Genomic DNA, 22,428 nt, shown 5'->3' with positions numbered 1-22,428 from the left:
GCCGGTGGGGGGGGGGGGGGCGGGGGGATGGGCAGCCTCTCTGCTGCACACCGAATCTCCCGCCCTGCTCAGGAGGCGGAGCCCCAGGGAGCCAATAGGAGGTGGAGTTGGCTGAGAGCGACGGCTCTGCCCGCCAGTCGGCGCCGGTCTGATGACCTCGCCCACAAGAAACCCGAAGAAAACGAATCCCTAAGCGCTGGGTTCTGGGCTTTGCTTTTCCTCTTTCCGTTTCCGGTGAAGGGAGAAGGAAGTGTTGGTTAGATCTGAGGAAACTGGAGGAGTTGGAGTGGGCTTAGTGGGCTCTGTCTGTCTTGACGCAGTCATGAAAGTGTTCATTGGTTTCTTTTTATACCTTCTTTTGAGGAAAAAGATAATGGGAATGAATTTGAGTTTGTTTGTTTGTTTGTTTATTTATTTATTTATTTATAACTTTACCTCATTTGCCGTGAAAGGTAGGATCAAGTGCATCTCAGGGGTTTGGGGTGGGGAGGCGGGGAGCAATGCTCTCTGGTAAGAAGAGAATTACGGCTGGGGCACTGAATGTGGAGATGGGAATCAGACTGCTAATAGGATGAAGAGACAGGGAAAATAGAAGGAATAGACGCGGAGAAAGCTGAGGAAAAAGATAATGAGGAAGAAAAGGAATGAACCTGCTGGGGTAACAGTGTTACCCACTAATAATACGATTTTATTCGGATTCATTCATTCATTCGAAACAAAACCTGCGTACAAGATACTAACGTTACACTTTTGAGCGAGCTGAGCACGGTCTCTGCCCTCACAGTAGATCCTATAGGGGAAGATACTGAATAGACAATATAGAGAAAAATGCTACGATTTGGGAAGTCCAGTGTTTATCGAACCACTGGCAGGAGTATCTAATTACAGTACAGCAGGATTCAGGAACAATTTTCTTGGAGGAAGAGATATTTAAACTGAAACCTGAGGATTGAGTAGCTTTAAGCCAGAAAAAGAGGAGGGGTGAAGTTTTCCAGGTAGAAGGCCCAAATCAATATAGTGGGTGTATAAAGGGCCAAGAGGCAAGTGCCAAAGTTGGATCTGTTGTTATGAAGGGCTAGTTTGGCCCTTAGGGCACTAGTCAGATTTGTATTGAAAAATCATTCTGGATAAAGGAGGTAAAGAGTGGGAGCAGAGGGAAGGAAGAGACAGATGGAGTCACACCATTTTGGAAGCTGTTTAGGACATCAGATTGGGAAATGGAAATGGTTGTAGCCTGGATAGCTCAGTATTCCATTTTGGTTAGCAGGATTTAAGAAAACAAAAGAGAAAGGTAATTTTCTCTACATTGGAGATAAAGAATTTGGGGGGGGTTGAGTAGAGAGAAGATGAAAGAAAACGTAGCCAACAGTTAACAGTGAAGTGCTTGAAAAGTTCTTAAAAATGTGAAGATCTGGGAGTATTTAATATTCAACTAATATGTTCTTTATGTTTCTATGATGTAAACTCTCTTCCATCTCCCCCTCAAATCTTCACTAAAGTCTTCTGCAAACTCAAAGGAGTTGGTGTGATTTTGTTTTTAATGGTATATGTGTGGAAAATAGAGGGAAGGAGCTGAGTTTCCCTTCTAGATTGATACTAGGCTAGATAAAAACAAAGAGCCATACCATTCAGAATGGAGATCCAGAATTCAGAAGTGGTAGGAAGTTGAAGATAGAGGTGATCATAAAATGGCAACTCCCACATGTATTCACACACATTTTGTGTAGAACATTAGATTTTTCCAAGAGAAAGAGAGGACCAAGTCAATTTTGTGTATATCTTAAGGGGGTAGAAATGCCAGCAGTTAATCGGGTTATAGTTTGAAATTTAGGGCCAGGCTTTAAAAGTCTCTAATAGAATCTGATTAAACATGGTGAATTGAACACTGTCTTGAAATGCCACTAAAATAACAGAGTCAAAAAGATTTTTTAAAGTATAAACATACACACAAAAGAACAGGAAAGGAAGTGAGAGAAGTTAATAAAATTTTGGAAGATGTATGGTGATCAGGCAAAGCAGAGTAAGCTGAAACCCAGGCCAGCAAAGGATGACGACAATAAGTCTCTTCCTGTCCCAGAACTCCAGTTAGTCTCAGGAATTAGTGTACAGGAACCTCTGAAGTCAGAAGAGGAGAATGGGACTGAGAACTGGAGGACTGGTCAAAGTCTGAAACAAGGAACAATTAGATCCTAGATCTCTTGTCATACTTAGCATAATAGCAGGTGTTTACAAGGTGAACCAGAGGATTGAGACTCAACAGAGTAGAAATGAGAAGTCATACTGAATTTGGGGGTGGGGGTGGAACTGGAAGATTATGTGGGAGACTGGGAATTTTCTCTTGTTTGGCTCCCAGAGAGCACTGGCAACTAGTCATTTATTTAAACACTTCTTCTTCAGAAGACTAATCAGAAGATGAGGAGACCCCAATGGGAAAAGCCAGTTGATCTGTTGATCCACATTGAAACCTGCTAACTGATAATCCCGGCCCCTGCAGGCAGACTATCCAGTCAATTTTTGCTTCACCAAACTTTTGAATAAAGCCTCAATTCTGAAAGAGACAAAACAAATAGACCAGGAGCAAAAAGACTATGTAGGAACCAGCAGAAAATTTATTCTGAACTGTAATTAAAAATACCTCAGAGATAAAGACTTTACATCTATAAAAGAAGGAATATAAAAAAGAATGTGGGTCATCAAGTTGAGATTTCTAAAGAAAAAATAACTTAAAGTTTTAATTTTTAAACAGCAGACTGAGCATCAAGATATCAGCTGCACATTTTTCTTCACCAATGATCTCATTTGTCAGCACAACAAATCAGAATGTCTTTATGTATTTCTTCCTCAGGAAGATGACTGAGTTAAAAAATGTGAAATCATTTTTTCAAGTTTAATTATTTTTATATTCAAACAAGAGTTTTTACCCAAACCATATTTTAGAAGATCAAATTCAAGAATACCAGTTCCTATGTTGCAAATTGAAATATAACTTAAATAGCTGCATAGATGTCAGTGAAAGATCTAGGTTAATCAACCAGGACCAGGTAGTTCTTGCGGACAAGTTAAGAGATATTTGCATTCGTTCCTAAATTTGAGAAACTCAATTAACTTTTTTTTTATTGCCAGTCTTATGAAAAGCTTTATATTGATACTTTTGCTGTTTGAAAAAATCCATTTTGTCTTTGGGTCTTCTTTTTGGAACTGTTCAGTTTATTCAATGAACTCTGAGCGCCTACCTGTACCAGGAACATAGTGCCCAGGTATGTCCCTTACCCTTAAGATTCTAGTTGGGTAGAAGGAATCAGATAATTTCAATACTAAGATGTTAAGTGCAGAGATAGAATTTACTGAGAACTGCTAGGACAAATACCATTTAGCTCAGCCTGGTGGGTAAGTGAGTAAGAGGGTGGGGTAGCAGAGTAAAGGCCATTCCAACTTTAAACGGTAGAGAACAGGGATGGAGAAGGAATTTCAGGAAGAAAATATGGTAATACAAACTGGGTGTGGTAATACAAAGTTTGGTGTTACTTAAATCTTAAGTGTAAGTAAGAATGATAGGAGAGGGACTTCCCTGGTTGTCCAGTGGTAAAGAATTCGCCTTACAATGCAGGGGGTGCAGGTTCAATCCCTGGTCAAGAAACTAAGATCCCACATGCCATGGGGCAACTAAGCCCTCATGCCACAACTACTAACCTCGCGTGCTGCAAACTACAGAGCCCACGTGCCCCGGAGCCTGCACGCCACAACTAGAGAGAAGCCTGAGCACCATGTCGAAGAGCCTGCGCACTGCAATGAAAGATCCTGCATGCCTCAACGAAGATCCTGCATGCTGCCAAAAATAAATAAAATAAAATAAATAAAATAAATAAATAAATAATAAATAAATCTTTAAAAAAAAGAATGATAGGAGATGGGATGGGAGAAGTAAAGGCCAGGCTAAAGAACATAGAATGTATCCTCTGTGATGGAACCATTGAATAATTGATAGGAGTTTTATATTAATCACTAAAGGAAGATAAATTTGAGAGGAGCACGGGCTCTAGTTAGGAGGCTATCAAAGCAGTGTGGATATGAAATAAGACATGAATTTGAGCTGTAGTAGTAAAAGTTGAGAGGAAATGATGGATTTGCAAAAAAAAAAAGGCAAAGTCAGCAAGATTTGGAGACAGGTTATAGAGGTAAGGGAGAGGAAAGATATAATTCCCAGGTTTCTGGTTTGGTTGCTTGGGTATAAGTTCCCAATTGTGCTATGAAAGAGAGATTACAAATAGAGGGAAGGAGTAGAAGAATTGAGTTTAGCTTGAGGCATCTTGACTTTGAAGTGCCTGAGGGATATTCAAACATCCGGCAAACAGTTGGATATGAGTTTTACCCAGAGATGTTGAGTACAATAAGAAGTTAAGTGAGATACTTCATCTTCTGAGGCAGGCAGCAAGGGGATGAGGATAGTTGCAGATATAGTTGTTCTTTGAAGTGGTAGGTGAGAAGAGGAAATTAAGAGTGTTCTAGCTTGATGACCTCCATTTTATGGAGGAAGCAAGAGTTGAGGCTGCTGAGAAAGTGACACTTAAAGTGATAAAGCTTTGGGACAGAAACTGAAAGGAATAGAACTAGGGCAGGCCAAGAAGTACAAGGACCTCAAAGTGTTGGGGGCTTAAGTTTGGGGCCAATGAAATTGTATTGATGCCCATAGTGTTCAATGGCCTGATTAAGGTAATAGAGAAGGCAAATTGCAACATTGATATGAATGAATATATTTTTTTTATGGAATGGATTACTGCCTTTCTTATATTGTCATTACTGTTTTATATATTTCTTTAGGAAAACATTCTTACTGAGTCAGTGGTTCTGGATGGAAGAAGGAAAGTTTAGGTATGAATGCCAGAAGATTGTCATAGGATTAAAAAGAGTCTTCAATGATGACTACACATGAGAATTACCTGGGGAGCTTTTAAAACTACTGATGCTGGGCTTCCCTGGTGGCTCAGTGGTTAAGAATCCGCCTGCCAATGCAGCGGACACAGGTTCGAACCCTGGTCCGGGAAGATCCCACATGTCGTGGAGCAACTAAGCCAGTGCGCCACAATTACTGAGCCTGCACTCTAGAGCCTGTGCTCCACAACAAGAGAAGCCACCTCAATGAGAAGCCCACGCACTGCAACAAAGAGTAGCGCCCGCTCGCCACAACTAGAGAAAGCCTGCATGCAGCAATGAAGACCCAACGCAGTCAAAAATAAAATAAATTTATTAAAAAAAAAAACAAACTACTGATGCCATATCCCAATTCCAGAGGGCCTGAATGTGGCCCGTTCATCAGAATTTAAAAAAGAAATTCCCAGGGACTTCCCTGGTGGTCCAGTGGGTAAGACTCTGAGCTCCCAATGCAGGGCTCCTGGGTTTGATTCCTGGTCGGGGAACTAGATCCTGCATGCATGCCGCAACTAAGAGTCCCCATGCCGCAACCCCGCAGGCCACAACAAAGATCCCGTGTGCTGCAAGGAAGACCCAGTGCAGCCAAAAAAAAAAAAAAAAAAAAAATTCCCAGATGATTTTAATGTTCAGCTAGGGGTGAAAACCACTGAGCTAGGGAGAATGAAAACTGGCAATAAATTTTTGTCAGATATGAAATGACCTAGATGCTATGCATTAAACACACACTTGATAAGGGTACAGTAGGTCTAGAATGTCAGTGGCAGATGCCTCAGCAAGTAATTTCTACTGAGAGATATTTAAAGATATCAATTGATTTTAATCATGCTCAAGAAACAAAAGTGATTACCTCTTAGCATCTAGGAATAAAAGAATATGGTTACCAGAAGCTATTTTATCTGCAGGATTTTCTTGAACCAGGGATAATGAGGCCTTCATAAATCACACACAAATTAGCAGCGAAAGATTTGGCAGAGTAAGCCCTAAAAAATGTGTATACAGTAATTCAAGTTCTGGGAAACTAGATATAGACTATAATCTTCAATTCAGAAATAATTTTACAGTGTGCATAACACCATTATTTATAGCAGATGATAATAAATTAATGTCTATAGATTTCTTAAAATCCTGTGATTAATCTTTTTGAATGTAATAGTGCTTTTTAGTTAAATTATACAGTGATTCAGAACCTAAGTTTGTACTGGTTAACATAATCTGCCATAAAAAAAAGTTTTCATCATTCAGTGTGTACTAAACATTGTTCCCTAAGACAAAGTGCCAAAAGTGATTGGCCCTTCAAGTTTTAAAAGTCAGTACCATCCCTTTCTGATATAACATCTTGAACAAAACTAGGGCTGTTACTACAGATTATATCCATCCTATTTGGATTATGACCTAGGGCCACAGTTAGACCTTTAGAGGCCCTAAACACAAAAGACTTTTATTTCTACCCTCTCCCATGTAGTTTAAAATAACATTAAATCATAAAATAATTTCAAGTAAGTCTAACAAAATACTGATTTCTTCCTAAGTTACCTGGCCACTTTTTTCCACGGTGGTTGGGAGGAAGGAACTAAAATATTTTCAAGTTCTGTATTTTGGGAGCCTCTTCTACTTTATTATGGTCCAAACCAGCTTTTCACAATTGAGGTTCCTCATATGAGCCACAGAAAGACTATTTTCTCATTTCTCCAGAGAATGGTACATAATTAAGGATAGTACACAATTAGAACCATTGTATATATGTAGGAGAAGAGTTAGTTTATAACTATGGATACCTAGGGTATTAGGACTCAATTCTTTCATGGATTTAATTTGCCTGTTAGTTACCTAGCTCTACTGAGGTCAAATCTCCCCTTCCTTCCCAACTCCACAGGGGCCTTGGCCTTGTGGGGATAGGGCAAGTGTACCAATAGCTGAGAACAATCAACATTGTATGAAGTAGTATCTTGATAGTTAAGTGCACAAGTCTGTGAGCCTGAGTGTCTGGGTTCAATCTCAGCTCTGCCATTTACCAGCTCTGTGACCTTGGACAGATGAACTTTCCTTTTCTTAAATAGGAAGAATAACTACTTATCAGACACTTGTATTAACTGAATATTGAATTGTGGCACTTTCATCAAAGTGTTTAGAATGGTGCCTGGCACATCCTAGCACTGAATAAATGTTGTTTTTATTTAATTCATCTTTGGACCATAAAGTATTGTGACCTGGACCAGACTTGTATGTGTGTGGAGGGATAGTGCCTCCATTATCTTATTAATATTCACTGTTTTATTACAGTACCTTAAAGTGACTTTCCCCTTTGTACTTTCTCTGTATTTTCTAAGGTTTTCAAAATGAGCAAGTAATACTTTTTTTTTGGCCGCACTGCATGGCATGTGGGACCTTACTTCCCCGACCAGGGATCAAACCTGTGCCTCCAGCAGTGGAAGCGTGGAGTCTTAACCACTGGAATGCCAGGGAAGCCCCAAGTAATACATTTTTAATAAAAGGAAAATTGAAACTGTCAACTGGTAAAGCTCATTCTTCCTAACTAATGCAGAACTAGAGTCGAGGAGAAAAAAAAAAACAGGCTTGGTGAGTTGCCTTAAGCCACTCTTCTGGAACTGCTAATCTACACCAGCAATTTTGGATTAAGGCATAACAAGATATAAAAGAGAAAACAAAGTTTTGATCCATCAATAAGGAATAATAGCCATAAGGAAAAGGTATAGAAGAGATTTTTCTAGGGAGTGCATGTAAAGGGAAGGGAAAAGGAGGCCTGGAGCTCAGCCCTTCATTAAACTCACATTCCAAGAGAAGGCTAAAGTATTACCTTTAGAAAAGACAATGTGGGAAAGAGTGAAAAGTTTATTGATTAGAGAACTAACTGCTGGTAAGACTGTCAGGAAAACAGGCACTTTCATACATTGCTGAAGAGTGTAAATGGTACTGTAATAATGATGGCTCCTCTTATAAGGACCCAGGAAAGAAAATTAGTTCTAATGTCTCAGTATTAGAAACAGTCGTGCTTCACCTGAGAAGTTGATTTGTTCTATCTTAAGGATACCTGAAAATCACATGACTAATCTATGCCTCTTTGTATTTGGCTGCTATAAAGTTCAGAGAGAAATTTGTATCTCAACAATAACATAAAAGTGTGGAACACATTTTATGGATTGATTTCTCTCCTGCCTACATGTTATTTCTTACTTTGGGTGCTATATGTAATTTTATATATTGCCTTAATTTTATAAATTTCCTTAATAGGGTATCATATAAATTTAAAAGTTCAGGGAGATAGGTTCAAGATGGTGGAGTAGAAGGACGTGCACTCTCTCCCTCTTGTGAGAGCACCGGAATCACAACTAACTGCTGAACAATCATCGACAGGAAGACACTGGAACTCACCAAAAAAGATATCCCATATCCAAAGACAAAGGAGAAGTTGCAATAAGACGGTAGGAGGGGCACAATCACAATAACATCAAATCCCATAACCGCTTGGTAGGTGACTCACAAACTGGAGAACAATTATATCACAGAAGTCCATCCACTGGAATGAAAGTTCTGAGCCACATGTCAGGCTTCCCAACCTGGGGGTCTGGCAATGGGAGGAGGAATTCCCAGAGAATCAGACTTTGAAGGCTAGTGGGATTTGATTGCAGGACTTCAACAGGACTGGGGGAAACAGAGACTCCACTCTTGGAGGGCACACACAAAGTAGTGTGTGCATCAGGACCCAGGGGAAAGGAGCAGTGACCCCATAGGAGACTGAACCAGAGCTACCTGCTAGTACTGGAGGGTCTCTGCAGAGGTGGGGGACGGCTGTGGCTCACTGTGGGGACAAGGACACTGGCAGCAGAAGTTCTGGGAAGTACTCCTTGGTGTGAGCCATCCCGGAGTCCACCATTAGCCCCATCAAAGAACCTGTATGTAGGCTCCAGTGCTGGGTCACCTCAGGCCAAACAACCAACAGGAAGGAACTCAGCCCCACACATCAGCAGACAAGGGGATTAAAGTTTTACTGAGCTCTGCCCACCAGAGCAACACCCAGCTCTACCCACCACCAGTCCCTCTCACCAGGAAGCTTGTACAAGTCTCTTAGATAGCCTCATCCACCAGAGGGCAGACAGCAGAAGCAAGAAGAACTACAATCCTGCAGCCTGTGGAATGAAAACCACACTCACAGAAAGATATATAAAATGAAAGGCAGAGCACTATGTACCAGATGAAGGAACAAGATAAAACCCCAGAAAAACAACTAAATGAAGTGGAGATAGGCAGCCTTCCAGAAAAAGAATTCAGAATAATGATAGTGAAGATGATGCAGGATCTCGGAAAAAGAATGGAGGCAAAGATCGAGAAGATGCAAGAAATGTTTAACAAAGACCTAGAAGAATTAAAGGACAAAAAAACAGAGATGAACAATACAATAACTGAATGAAAAATACACTAGAAGGAATCAATAACAGAATAACTGAGGCAGAAGAACGGATATAAGCGACCTGGAAAACAGAATGGTGGAAATCACTGCCACAGAACAAAATAAAGAAAAAAGAATGAAAAGAAATTAAGACAGCCTAAGAAGCCTCTGGGACAACATTAAATGCACCAACATTAGCATTATAGGGGTCCCAGAAGAAGAGAGAGAAGAGAGAAAGGATCCGAGAAAATATTTGAAGAGATTATAGTCGAAAACTTCCCTAACATGGTAAAGGAAATAGCCACACAAGTCCAGGAAGCACAAAGAGTCCCAGGCAGGATAAACCCAAGGAGAAACACGCTGAGACACATAGTAATCTAACTGACAAAAATTTAAGACAAAGAAAAATCATTAAAAGCAACAAGGGAAAAACGACAAATACATACAAGGGAACTCCCATAAGGTTAACAGCTGACTTCTCAGCAGAAACTCTACAAGCCAGTAGGGAGTGGCAGGATATATTTAAAGTGATGAAAAGGAAGAAGCTACAACCAAGATTACTCTACCCAGCAAGGATCTCATTCAGATTCAATGGAGAAATCAAAAGCTTTTCAGACAAGCAAAAGCTAAAAGAATTCAGCACCACCAAACCAGCTCTACAACAAATGCTAAAGGAATGTCTCTAAGTGGGAAACAAGAGGAGAAAAGGACCTACAAAAACAAACCCGAAACAATTAAGAAAATGGTAATAGGAACATACATATCGATAATTACCTTAAATGTGAACGGATTAAATGCTTCAACCAAAAGACACAGACTGGCTGAATGGACACAAAAACAAGACCTGTATATATGCCGTCTACAAGAGACTTACTTCAGACCAAGGGACGCACACAGACTGAAAGTGAGGGGATGGAAAAAGATATTCCATGCAAATGGAAATCAAAAGAAAGCAGGAGTAGCAATATTCATATCAGATAAAATAGACTTTAAAATAAAGAATGTTACAAGAGACAACGAAGGATGCTATATAATGATCAAGGGATCAATCCAAGAAGAAGATAAAACAACTGTAAATATATATGCACCCAACATAGAAGCACCTCAATACATATGGCAAATGCTAACAGCTATAAAAGAGGAGATCGACAGTAACACAATGATAGTGGGGGACTTTTACACCTAACTTACACCAATGGACAGATCAACCAGACAGAGAATAAGGAAACACAAGCTGTAAATGACACAATACACCAGAGAGATTTAGTTTATATATATAGGACATTCCATCCCAAAACAGCAGATTACACTTTCTTCTCAAGTGCACACAGAACATTCTCCAGGAGAGATCACATCTTGGGTCACAAACCAAGCCTCGGTAAATTTAAGAAAACTGAACTCATATCAGCATCTTTTCCAACCACAGCGCTATGAGATTACAAATAAATTACAGGGAAGAAAAACGTAAAAAACACAAACACATGGAGGTTAAACAATACGTTACTGGACTTCCCTGTTAGTGCAGTGGTTAAGAATCTGCCTGCCAATGCAGGAGATATGGGTTCGAGCCGTGGTTCAGGAAGATCCCACATGCCATGGAGCAACTAAGCCCGTGCACCACAACTACTGAGCCTGCGCTCTAGAGACTGTGAGCCACAATTACTGAGCCTGTGTGCCACAACTACTGAAGCCTGTGCACCTAGAGCCCATGGTCCACAACAAGAGAAGCCACTACAATGAGAGGCCCACTCACTGCAGCGAAGAGTATCCCCCACTCGCCGCAACTAGAGAAAGCCCGTGTGCAGCAACGAAGACTCAATGCAGCCAAAAATAAATTAATTAAAAAAAAAGAGATCTTGCAGCTTCTGCTTTAAAAAAAAAACAACAACAATACGTTACTAAATAACCAAGAGATCACTGAAGAAATCAAAGAGGAAATCAAAAAATACCAGAGACAAATGACAACGAAAACACAACAATCCAAAACCTTTGCAATGCAGCAAAAGCAGTTCTAAGAGGGAAGTTTTTAGCAATACAATCCTACCTCAAGAAACAAGAAAAATCTCAAATAAACAATCTAACCTTACACCTAAAGGAACTAGAGAAAGAAGAACAAACAAAACCCAAAGTTAGCGAAGGAAAGAAATCATAAAGATCACAGAAGAAATAAATGAAATAGAAACAAAGAAAGCAATAGCAAACATCAATAAAGCTAAAAGCTGGTTCTTTGAGAAGATAAACAAAATTGATAAACCATTAGCCAGACTCATCAAGAAAAAGAGGGAGAGGACTCAAATCAATAAAATTAGAAATGAAAAAGGAGAAGTTACAACGGACACCGCAGAAATACAAAGCATCCTAAGAGACTACTACAAGCAGCTCTATGCCAATCAAATGGACAACCTGGAAGAAATGGACAAATTCTTAGAAAGGTATAACCTTCCAAGACTGAACCAGGAAGAAATAGAAAACATGAACAGACCAATCGCAAGTAATGAAATTGAAACTGTGATTACAAAACTTTCAACAAACAAAAGTTCAGGACCAGATGGCTTCACAGGTGAATTCTATCAAACATGTAGAGAAAAGGTAACACCCATCCTTCTCAAACTCTTCCAAAAATTTGCAGAGGAAGGAAAACTCCCAAACTCATTCTATGAGGCCACCATCACCCTGATACAAAAATCATACAAAGATACTGCAAGAAAAGAAAATTACAGACCAATATCACTGATGAATATAGACGCAAAAATCCTCAACAAAGTACTAGCAAACAGAATCCAACAGCACATAAAAAGGATCATACACCATGATCAAGTGGTGCAAGGATGCAAGGATCCTTCAATATATGCAAATCAATCAATATGATACACCATATTAACAAATTGAAGAATAAAAACCATCTGACCATCTCAATAGATGTAGAAAAAGCTTTGGACAAAATTCAACACCCATTTATGATAAAAACTCTCCAGAAAGTGGGGAGAGTGGGAACCTACTTCAACATAATAAAGTCCATATATGACAAATGCATAGCAAACATAGCCAAAGCAATCTTGAGGGAAAAAAACGAAGCTGAGGAATCAGACTCGCTGACTTCAGACTATACTACAAAGCTCCAGTAATGAAGACAATATGGTACCGGCACAAAAACAGAAATATAGATCAATGGAACAGGATAGGAAGCTCAGAGATAAACCCATGCACCTCTGATCAACTAATCTATGACAAAGTAGGCAAGGATATACAATGGAGAAGACAGTTTCTTCAATAAGTGGTGCTGAGAAAACTGGACAGCTACATGTAAGAGAATGAAATTAGAACAGTCCCTAACACCATACACAAAAATAAACTCAAAATGGATTAAAGACCTAAATGTAAGACCAGACACGCTAAAACTCTTAGAGGAAAACATACGAAGAACACTCTTCGACATAAATCACAGCAAGATCTTTTTTGATCCACCTCCTAGAATAATGGAAATAAAAACAAACAAATGAGACCTAATGAAATTTAAAAGCTTTTGCACAGCAAACTATAAACAAGACAAAAAGACAGCCCAAGAACGGGAGAAAATATTTGCAAATGAATCAACAAAGGATTAATCTCCAAAATATATAAAGAGCTCACGCAGCTCAATATTAAAAAAACAAACAACCCAATCCAAAAATGGGCAGAAGACCTAAATAGACATTTCTCCAAAGAAGACATACAGGTGGCCAAGAGGCAATGAAAAGCTGCTCAGCATCACTAATTATTAGAGAAATGCAAATCAAAACTACAATGAGGCATCACCTCACACCAGTTAGAATGGGTGTGCTGGAGAGGGTGTGGAGAAAAGGGAACACTCTTGCACTGCTGGTGGGAATGTAAATTGATACAGCCACTATGGAGAACAGTATGGATGTTCCTTAAAAAACTAAAAATAGAACTGCCATATGACCAGGCAATCCCACTACTGGGCATATACCCGGAGAAAACCATAATTCAAAAAGACACATGTACCCCAATGTTCACTGCTGCGCTATTTACAATAGCCTGGTCATGGAAGCAACCTAAATGCCCATCAACAGACGAATGGATAAAGAAGATGTGGTACAGATATACAATGGAACATTACTCAGCCATAAAAAGGAACGTAATTGGGTCATTTGCAGAGATGTGGATGGACCTAGAGACTGTCATACAGAGTGAAGTAAATCAGAAAGAAAAAAACAAATATCATGTATTAACGCATATATGTGGAATCTAGAAAAATGGTACAGATGAACCGGTTTGCAAGGCAGAAATAGAGACACAGATGTAGAGAACAAACTTATGGACACCAAGGGGGGAATGCGGGGTGGGGTGGGGTGGCGGTGGGATGAATTGGGAGACTGGTATTGGGAGACACATATACACTAATATGTATAAAATAGATAACTAATAAGAACCTGCTGTATTAGAAAAATAAATTTAAAAAGTAAAAAGTTCAGACATGCATAAATAAAATTGCATGCTTTGAAAAAATGCAATGAAGGACGATTTTAAGCTATGAAACTTAGGTAGATATAAAATTAACTCCGGGAAATCCAGTCAAAAGCCAAATAAAGCTGTATTTTATACTGTACAAAAGAAAATTTACATTCTTAATATATCTAGGTACATCTAGGGAAAAATTACACATCTCTCAAGAAACACAATATTTAACATCTTAGATATGTTTCTGCATTGCAGACTGTTAATGAATTTTATACATCTTTATTTACAATAACTTAAAATATTTTTTCATCTCTGGCAGATATTTACAAGGTCAACAGTGACTACATTTCACATTTCAACAATCAACAGCATTAACCAGTTCAGTAAGACAGTTAAGATAATGGCTTACATGCACCAATAAATATGATCTTAAATGTACGGGTTTTTTTTCTTCAGTTCTGAAAAAAAATGAATGTTTTCACTAGTCCTAGCGTGAAAGGACATCAGTCAATAGAGATCATATTTTCTTCATGCCTAGCCTATTTAAATTTTAACCAGCACTATTCTCTGAATACTGGGGAAGTTTACACCAAGCAATAGGTTGATGCTGGTTAAAAGACAAACAAACAAAAACGCAAGAGCTGACCTATACAATCTATATCCTTTTATGAAGCAAACATGTGAAAGTGGGATATTTCCTGTATACTTGTCCATTGTGACAGAGATCAGACTACCTAATGTTACAGCAGTAAAAACTTTTCAAAAATTGTAGCTCAGGAAAGCCAAATTATTATGAGAAAGTGGGAAAATAATCTGCACCATAAAAACGGTTTCTCTTAACCAATTAAACTGAATGTAAAGCCAGCATAATTTTTAGAATAAGAATCCACTGTAGTTAATGAACTTATTACAAATATTTTAAAACCAACAAAGAACACTGAACATATCTCTCAATTCAGTTTGGATGATAAAACTTTAAAAACCCCACAAAAACCTAAATTAGTAATTGTTAGAAAGCCAACTTTCTTTTGTAAGATAGCTGATCAACACATTCATTACTTTTTAACTACCACCTGATATGAAAAAAAAATAATACATAGAGCCTGTTTGGAACATCAGTTAATATACAGTTTTATATTTTCCAAAAAAATCATTATTTAATAGTTTAAGTAAATCCATTAGTTCTTATTAAGCTATACATTTAAAAACGAATATTTCAGCTTTCTGAACCCAATCCTGTTTTTCTGCAAAGAAAAACAACAATAGAGTGATCATGTATATAAATACGTAAACACACTGTTTTAGCCAATATCATATTTACTAGATATAATTGACATTGCCCATTTAAAAAGATACATTTCCATAATTTACCTGTCAATTTTATTTTTAAAAAGTCACAATATCATACAATATGCCAATTTTAGGAATTCCTCCCTCCCCCTTTTATTTACTACTGATGAGCAGAATCCTCAATCTGAGTTAAGGAGACATGAAAATGTGCCATAAGAAATAATATTTGGACTTAACCTTTAACTGGTACTTTTGCTGGAAGTATAAATGTTGACATTTTACCAACATGATAAGAAAACCTCAAATGGAATCTTGTAAGTACTGTATATCTGTTCCAGATGGAAGAACATTTCCCCCCAGGGCTAGAATCAATCCTTTACGTTAAAGGGGCCTCATTCCTTAACAGGTACTCCAAAATTTATATTTGGTTAATACATTTTCTTTGGTAAATTTTGTAATTTATGAAGATGTGAAGAACTTCCTCTGATATAATTAACATGGCACTTTTGACACTAAAATACAGCAAACCAGATTGATATCAATTCTGTAGTTGGGGATGGATTGTCCAATTAAGTTCATTTTCTTTGAAAACAGAAGACTTTCTTTACTAAACCTACCTCCAGGTATGCAATTATGAAAAAAAGACTCATTTATACTTCAAGCTACACCTAATTCTAATTTTGGGGGTAAAATCTATATTAAACAGAATAGCGTAATAGCAGACATCCGAATGTGACTTAATTTGTAAACAATTTCTTAAAATCCAGAAACAAAACATAGAACTTACATATCTGTACTATGCTGCCAGTTATTTCACATCATTCCCAGCCTTCTGCTAATGTCTATCCTGAACTGTTTGCTCTTGTGTGTATTTCTCATGTGACTAATGGCAAAGACTACAAAAATACTGAAGAGACTGAAGTTAACCAAAATTTTGTGGTTGCGTGGTCAGGTTCAGAAGGAGTGTACCTATATGGGCAGGGGAAGGTTGGATGATATGACTCCTCTAATTCTAATGGGTTGAGATCACCACACAAATTTCTGGCACCGCCAAAAATCTTATATAGTTTAAGTGCACATTGGTTGACTCTATGAACAGCATTTCCTATGTATGTTCAGTGCCAATATGATATACCCATTACGTACACAATGCAGGTAATACTAAAATTTATGTCTTACATTATCAACATGACCACCTTGGCAATGGAAAGTTGTACCAATCTGGTGACTCATGATTTTTTTTTAGCATGCTAACAGTTTTACACTGCATTTCATCTTCTTATAATCTGGCAAATATTCTAATATTTAGAGTTTAAGCTATCAATTATTTCTAATTGGTTTTCAAACAATTTGTTTCTAAAAAGCACTTAAAAAAAATTAAAGTATTACAAATAAGTGTCTCAACCGACTTCGTGGTTTGAAACATCACTAATCATTCAACTTGAAATATAAAAAGTCTCAGGTTCAGACTGTTTAACATAGCCATAGTATAGAAAAGTTGCTCTGAAATTCTTGCAGATTTTCTGACCACTGGCATGGCCTTTAAACATTTTTAAACTGAAAAACAAGTATGTAACTGAATACTGATTTAAAAAAAAACAAAACCATAAATCTCACTTTGTAATCTAAGATGAGAAATGGAGAGATCCTCCTTGCCAGTGTTTGTATAAATAGTGTACTACCCACTAAAGACAGATACTAGTGTTTTTATTTACAAATGAACATGCAGAGAAGTAAATGAGACAACTGATTGTCAACAACTAAAGTACTCAAAAAATGGACCCATACTAACCTATCCAAGTGAGGTAGCAAAAACACCCCACTTCATTAAAATAGTCACAAATACAGTGCAAACAAAACCATTTGAAAGAAGTTATTCTCAGTATTCCAGTGTCTAATAAATAATTATAATTACTTTAAAACTACTAAGTGGAGTTTGAGAATGTAGGTTGGAAATATTGAGCTTATATAGCTGAGACTACTGCAACTAAGATATTTTATACTGTATATACACTTTAAATGACATGGTCACCATTCTGTTATGGAACCATAAGCTTCACACTATATATACCTTTTTCAATCACATAAGGAAATACTGCTGTTATCTATCTGCTCTGGGCACAAATAAGGTTCAATGTCTTTACATTAGAAATTGTGGAATCAAATTTATTTAATCTTTACTTTGCAGTACTCCACTGTGCAATACAATTAACTTGCCACCTAGGTGACTGTGAAAGCTGGCTGATTCAAAAATTACATAAGATAGCTAGAAACACTGATCAAAGTCATTTCATTGGGTTTATTTTTGCATTTAAATAAATCCCCAGAAATATAATCAACTACAAAATGGCAGCATTCAACTGCTATGTGGCAGAAAATAGTAAGGCATAAATCAGAATAAGAAAAATGTATCTATCCTTGTATCTGTGGTATAGATACCTACATTTCTAACACTTCCCCATCTAAGTTTACTACTCTACATTTTTTTCTGGATTTAATACCTTTCTTCACATGCTGTATTCACCAACTACTAGACCAGAACTGTAAAGAAGCTACAGAAGTGGAGAGTGTTACATTTACCATAGGACGAGTAAAAGGAGGCAGTGGGGTGTTAATACGCATTCAACGGGAGACAGGAGTTTAATTCTGGCTCTGCTTCTTAGTTATGCGACTTTGATCACATTACAACCTTTCTGAGCCTCAGTTTCCTGAGGATGGATATGGAGGGGTGGGTGCTGGGAGACTGGCTAGATTATCTCTATGGTCTCTTTAGCACAAAAATTCTGACTCTATAATAAACAGGCACAGGAGAGTCATCAGGAGGGTAAGAGTGGTGGTAGGGGTCAGGATTTCAAATTACAACCATCACCCCCTTCCAGATTCTCAAAATATTTTTATATTTAAAAATCTTACTTCCAAGGTAGCTTTCACTTTACACTTGGTTTGTTCTAGAAGACGTAAATGTTCTAGTAACATGATTTCAAATTAATGTCATAGAGAAGAGTTCCCAAAGCTTTCAGATATTTCTTTGTATTTTTTAATCAAACCTGGCATAGATGGCATCAATCAAATTGTTTTGTTATAGAAAACAAGTATTTTCTCCCTAACTAGCTTGTCCATAAATGGAAGAACTTTTTAAAATGGAAATCAGGAAGTATAGAAACAAAAGGTTGTTAAAGGATAAAGTGTGAATATTGCTGGCATATATTTGTAACAACTGTATATCTGAAAACTATTTTACATTAAATGCCAATAAATAATGCAAATGAATGTCAAAAATCTCTTAGAAAATGTGACTATGGTTTACGACTAACTCATTCATTTTAACTATACCTTGCACAGGAAATCTGTTCTAAGACCCCGAATGCAAAATTTGAATTAAATGAAATGTTTCTTCTTTGGGGCCAAATTACATCACTTAAAATAATGGAACACAAATGTTAGAGGGTCATGAAATATTAACAGGTATGTATATGTACAAAATGTATACAAATACACATAGAAATAAATGAAATTCTCTAAGGTGAAAGTTTTTCAGAACCAACTTTTCAGGTATAACATAAGATTTCTAACAAACCAGAGGGAGGGCTTATTATATTTATTATAGCCTTTGCTGTAATTTGGCATTATCTGGTATTTTTTTGTGCTTTAACTAAAATCATGCTAGATTTAGGTGCCAATAAATGCACAATGTATTGAATTAAAAACAACCCTTCAGTCTCTTAAATCAACCAGACATTTCTGCCATAAAGTGACTGATCTCCAGCCATGGCCAAGATCTCACCCCCTGGTAAGTACAATGCTCTTTTCCCTTTCACACCTGAAACTGTGTGTGTGTTATAGAGCTTTACACCTCATTTATTTGGTTGCTTTTAATTCATTTATCTGACATCCCTTAGTTAAATTAAAAGAGGTAACGGATATCTAAAATATTCTTTGTGATTTATACATATACACACTATACACTCACACACACAAACATATATATATATACACACAAATCAACAAATCTCTGTTTATCAACTTTTAGCTTTCCCCCGGACTTTGGCAATGTTGTAGGTAATAGTTCAGGTTCTAGTTTTCCATTTTCATGTGAGCTGAAAAATATTACACACCACCAAATTCAAACAAGCATCTCACTGTTCTTATAAAGATTCTAACAGAAAAGTCCCTTACAAAAACCTCTTACAATAAAAGGCGGGGTTGGGGGGGATGGGTAGATTTTTAGGTGTGAAAAAAACAAGAGGCATTTTTCTGGTTATTTTATTTATCAAAATCTATTGTAATTTTAATCAGTAGAGATAATATTTTAAACTTTGTTAATTAGGAGAATACTTGCTTTCTATAAATTCAGTATATTTTTCTTTCACAACAATAAAATAAAAATGTCTAAATGTACAAAGCACTAATCACTCTGACATACTGTGTGGAAGAATGTATAGCAGTTCAAGTCACAATACACTGATTCTCAAAAACCAATATATTTTCTTCTATTTCAATCAAGCATTAGAGCCTGAGACCCAGAAGAGGTCATAATGAAACCTTATCCAACCAAATCAGATCTAAAAAAAAAAACTTTTTTAAACCAATAATGCACTTCTGTAGCCTCTTCGCACAGTTACCAAATGCTACTTACATACATTCAACATCTAGCTTACTGGCATGATTTTTTATAAAAATGAGAAACTTTTGCAGATATATGATTAGAAGGTACACAAATTGCATTACATTAAACACAAAGGCAGTGTGGTCCTTGTAGGAGAAATCAAGTCAGTACCCCCTGGTAGAAATGTTCTATAAAAATGTGTCACATTGAAGCGTCAGTGTTTTCAGCCAATTATCTGTCCCTGATGTATTTCCTTGGAGTATATGATCTATCAGGACTTCAGGTTTCTTAATCCAAAATATCTGACTGAATTTAGGTACATCTAGAAAGCAGCTGAAAGGGTTTCTCCAATAGTCTGACATCACAGAAAGTGGGTTGAGAAATCCCTCTCTTTACCTGAAGACGTACCTGTTCTACTTCAGTCATCAACAGCTCACAAAGGAAAAGAAAAAAAACAATCAAAACTTCCCCTCACACACAATCCCACACAAGCTAAACAAAAACTACCCCCTCCCCCCATAAAACCCCAGCACCAAAGTGTCAATCATTCCTGGGAAATAGAACATGCCCCTTGGATTCTCTGATTTATTAGCTGTTCAAACTTGAAGGACAGAAATGACCTTATGTCCTTGTGGGGAGGAGGGAAGACATGTTAATAATGACTATAGAGCCATTGAGAAAGTGCATTATCTATTACACAATCAACTTAGAGCCCTGTCCTCCAATAGAGGCGGCCACAACTTGATTTAAATGCCTCAGTAATTGAACATTGTGTCCTCGAGATAAAGGAGATGGGGGAAAAAAGAGCCACCCTCGTTTTAATGAAAAAGTGCAGCAGTCTACCACCTTTCCCCATGCTTCTCAAGAAAATAATTGCACAGACTCAGAGAAGTCCAAAGTCATAGCAGAATCTCTGAGGCACTCCTGGTTAAGAGAGAAAAAATATGACCCAGTAATCTTCATAGATTATGAGAACAACCCGTTTTTTTTTTTTTTTTTTAAACAAAAGCTGAAGAATCATTCATAGGGATCATATACACCATTTCCTCTAACATAACCTCAGTCTCACAGTGTTGAAATGGGACCGATCAGCCTACGATGGATTGCACTTCACCCAAGGAGAAAGGAAGGTGTGGAAAACACAAACATTTTCTACTGCTTCACAAACACATTTACAAGGAACAGGTGAAGAGAAGATATAGGAAGGAGGGAAAAGAAAACCTTATTGCTGTTTCCATACAAAATACAGTATGAAGATACCTAAACCAAATCAAATCTGTTTATGATGACCAATTTTTCACAAGTGGGATGAAGGGTCTTCTTGCACATGAAATGTTCAGTTTAGAAGGTAAGCAGAAAGATGAGAGAGGATGTCAAGACTACACCTGGGATATTAGCTGCATATTGAAACTTGGGGATCGAGACTGCTTGGTTAAGGGAGCTCCTGGGCTGAGGAGCTCTTTACCTTCTCCAGCTTGACCTAGCCGGTCTTCCTGTAGACTGACAGTTGAATATCGATTACCATTGTTAGCTGCTAAATTAGTAACACCCTCAGTGCCAACCCCAATGCTGGTACTTGCTTGACTGCCATTTACATAGTCAAATGATTTACTTGAGGAAGCACTGGCTGTCCGGATTAGACTTATACTATTAGTTTTTGGCACCACCTGGCCAGCAGGCAGGCTCAGGTGTTTCTTCATCGGCGTCAGCTCAATTGAATCTACACTAAGATCACTTGGTTGCTGTACATACTGCCTGCGAACTACTGAATCTCGAGGGCTCTCACTGGATTTGATAGCAGAAGTTGTTTCTTTATCCTTGGCTGAACGCCCAGTTGCTACTTTCCTTAAGTTTCCCCTCTGAGAAGAGGAGGATGGTTTGGTCCCAACTGGCTGGTTGCTGAGGGAAGCCCCTGATGAAAATCCTTCATCTGCATCATTCAGGTTTACCGACTCCTCTCCTCCATTTACACCCTCAGCACCTAAAAAACAAATCAGACAGACTCAGCAATAGCTAAATTAAATAAGAAGCAGCTGTGAATAACAACTCAACTGACCTTATCTCCTAGGTAATGTTTGCTATAGGTCAGCAATGGCCCTTGCTATCAACACTTCCCCTAAATAATTTAGGGGAAGAAACCTTAATCTATACAGAATTCTAATGTTATTCATTCTATTCATTTAGCTTTAATTAGGCTAGCTTTTGTAAAACTATCCACAAACAAACCTAGCATACTATCAATATTTAGACACACAAAACAACTTAAGGTAAAATACAATATTTTGTTATCATAAATCTTTATGATACACCTTGTCAATTTGAGGTGACCATATCTATTTAAAAAAACAAAAATTTTTCCTCATATCTTCCTTAACCTATCATAAAATAGAACTTACAAATGAGACCCCCTTCTAATTTCAGTCACCCAGAATAATGTCAAAAACTCATCCCCAAACCCTTTTTAACTACAATGAAATTTTATATTTATTCAACAGCTAAGTGCTTCTAAATGGCTTTAAAACCTTTAACATGGAACTAGTACATTTTCTAACTCTAAACTAAAAGCTCTAGATTGCGTCCAGTAACTTCATATTCACATTTTGTCTTATGAAAATCTCTACTCACTGGTTTCCATATTTTCTTGATCGATTAATGTGAAAATATTTGATTATCAGAGAGCAAGGGTAGGGAACCAGCAGGGATACTGAGGAAGAATCTTTACTATTTTATAATATAT

General features: G+C 37.5%; 1 protein-coding gene across 5 annotated transcripts in view; it reads right to left on the bottom strand.

Annotated features, from left to right (window-relative positions):
* Positions 1-14,996: 14,996 nt before the first annotated feature.
* HYCC2 (hyccin PI4KA lipid kinase complex subunit 2) overlaps positions 14,997-22,428 on the bottom strand; it is a 73,086-nt gene continuing 65,654 nt past the window's right edge. For all 5 annotated transcript variants that reach the window (XM_068544678.1, XM_068544675.1, XM_068544679.1 and 2 more), the window contains one exon: positions 14,997-21,672. In XM_068544678.1, the coding sequence (XP_068400779.1) occupies positions 21,071-21,672 (602 nt within the window). In that variant the 3' untranslated portion in view covers positions 14,997-21,070. The remainder of the gene's footprint in view (positions 21,673-22,428) is intronic.

The sequence above is a fragment of the Eschrichtius robustus genome, chromosome 5 (assembly GCF_028021215.1).
Source record: "Eschrichtius robustus isolate mEscRob2 chromosome 5, mEscRob2.pri, whole genome shotgun sequence".
Classification (NCBI taxonomy): Eukaryota; Metazoa; Chordata; class Mammalia; order Artiodactyla; family Eschrichtiidae; genus Eschrichtius; species Eschrichtius robustus.
This window is presented reverse-complemented; position numbering and strand designations above follow the sequence as displayed.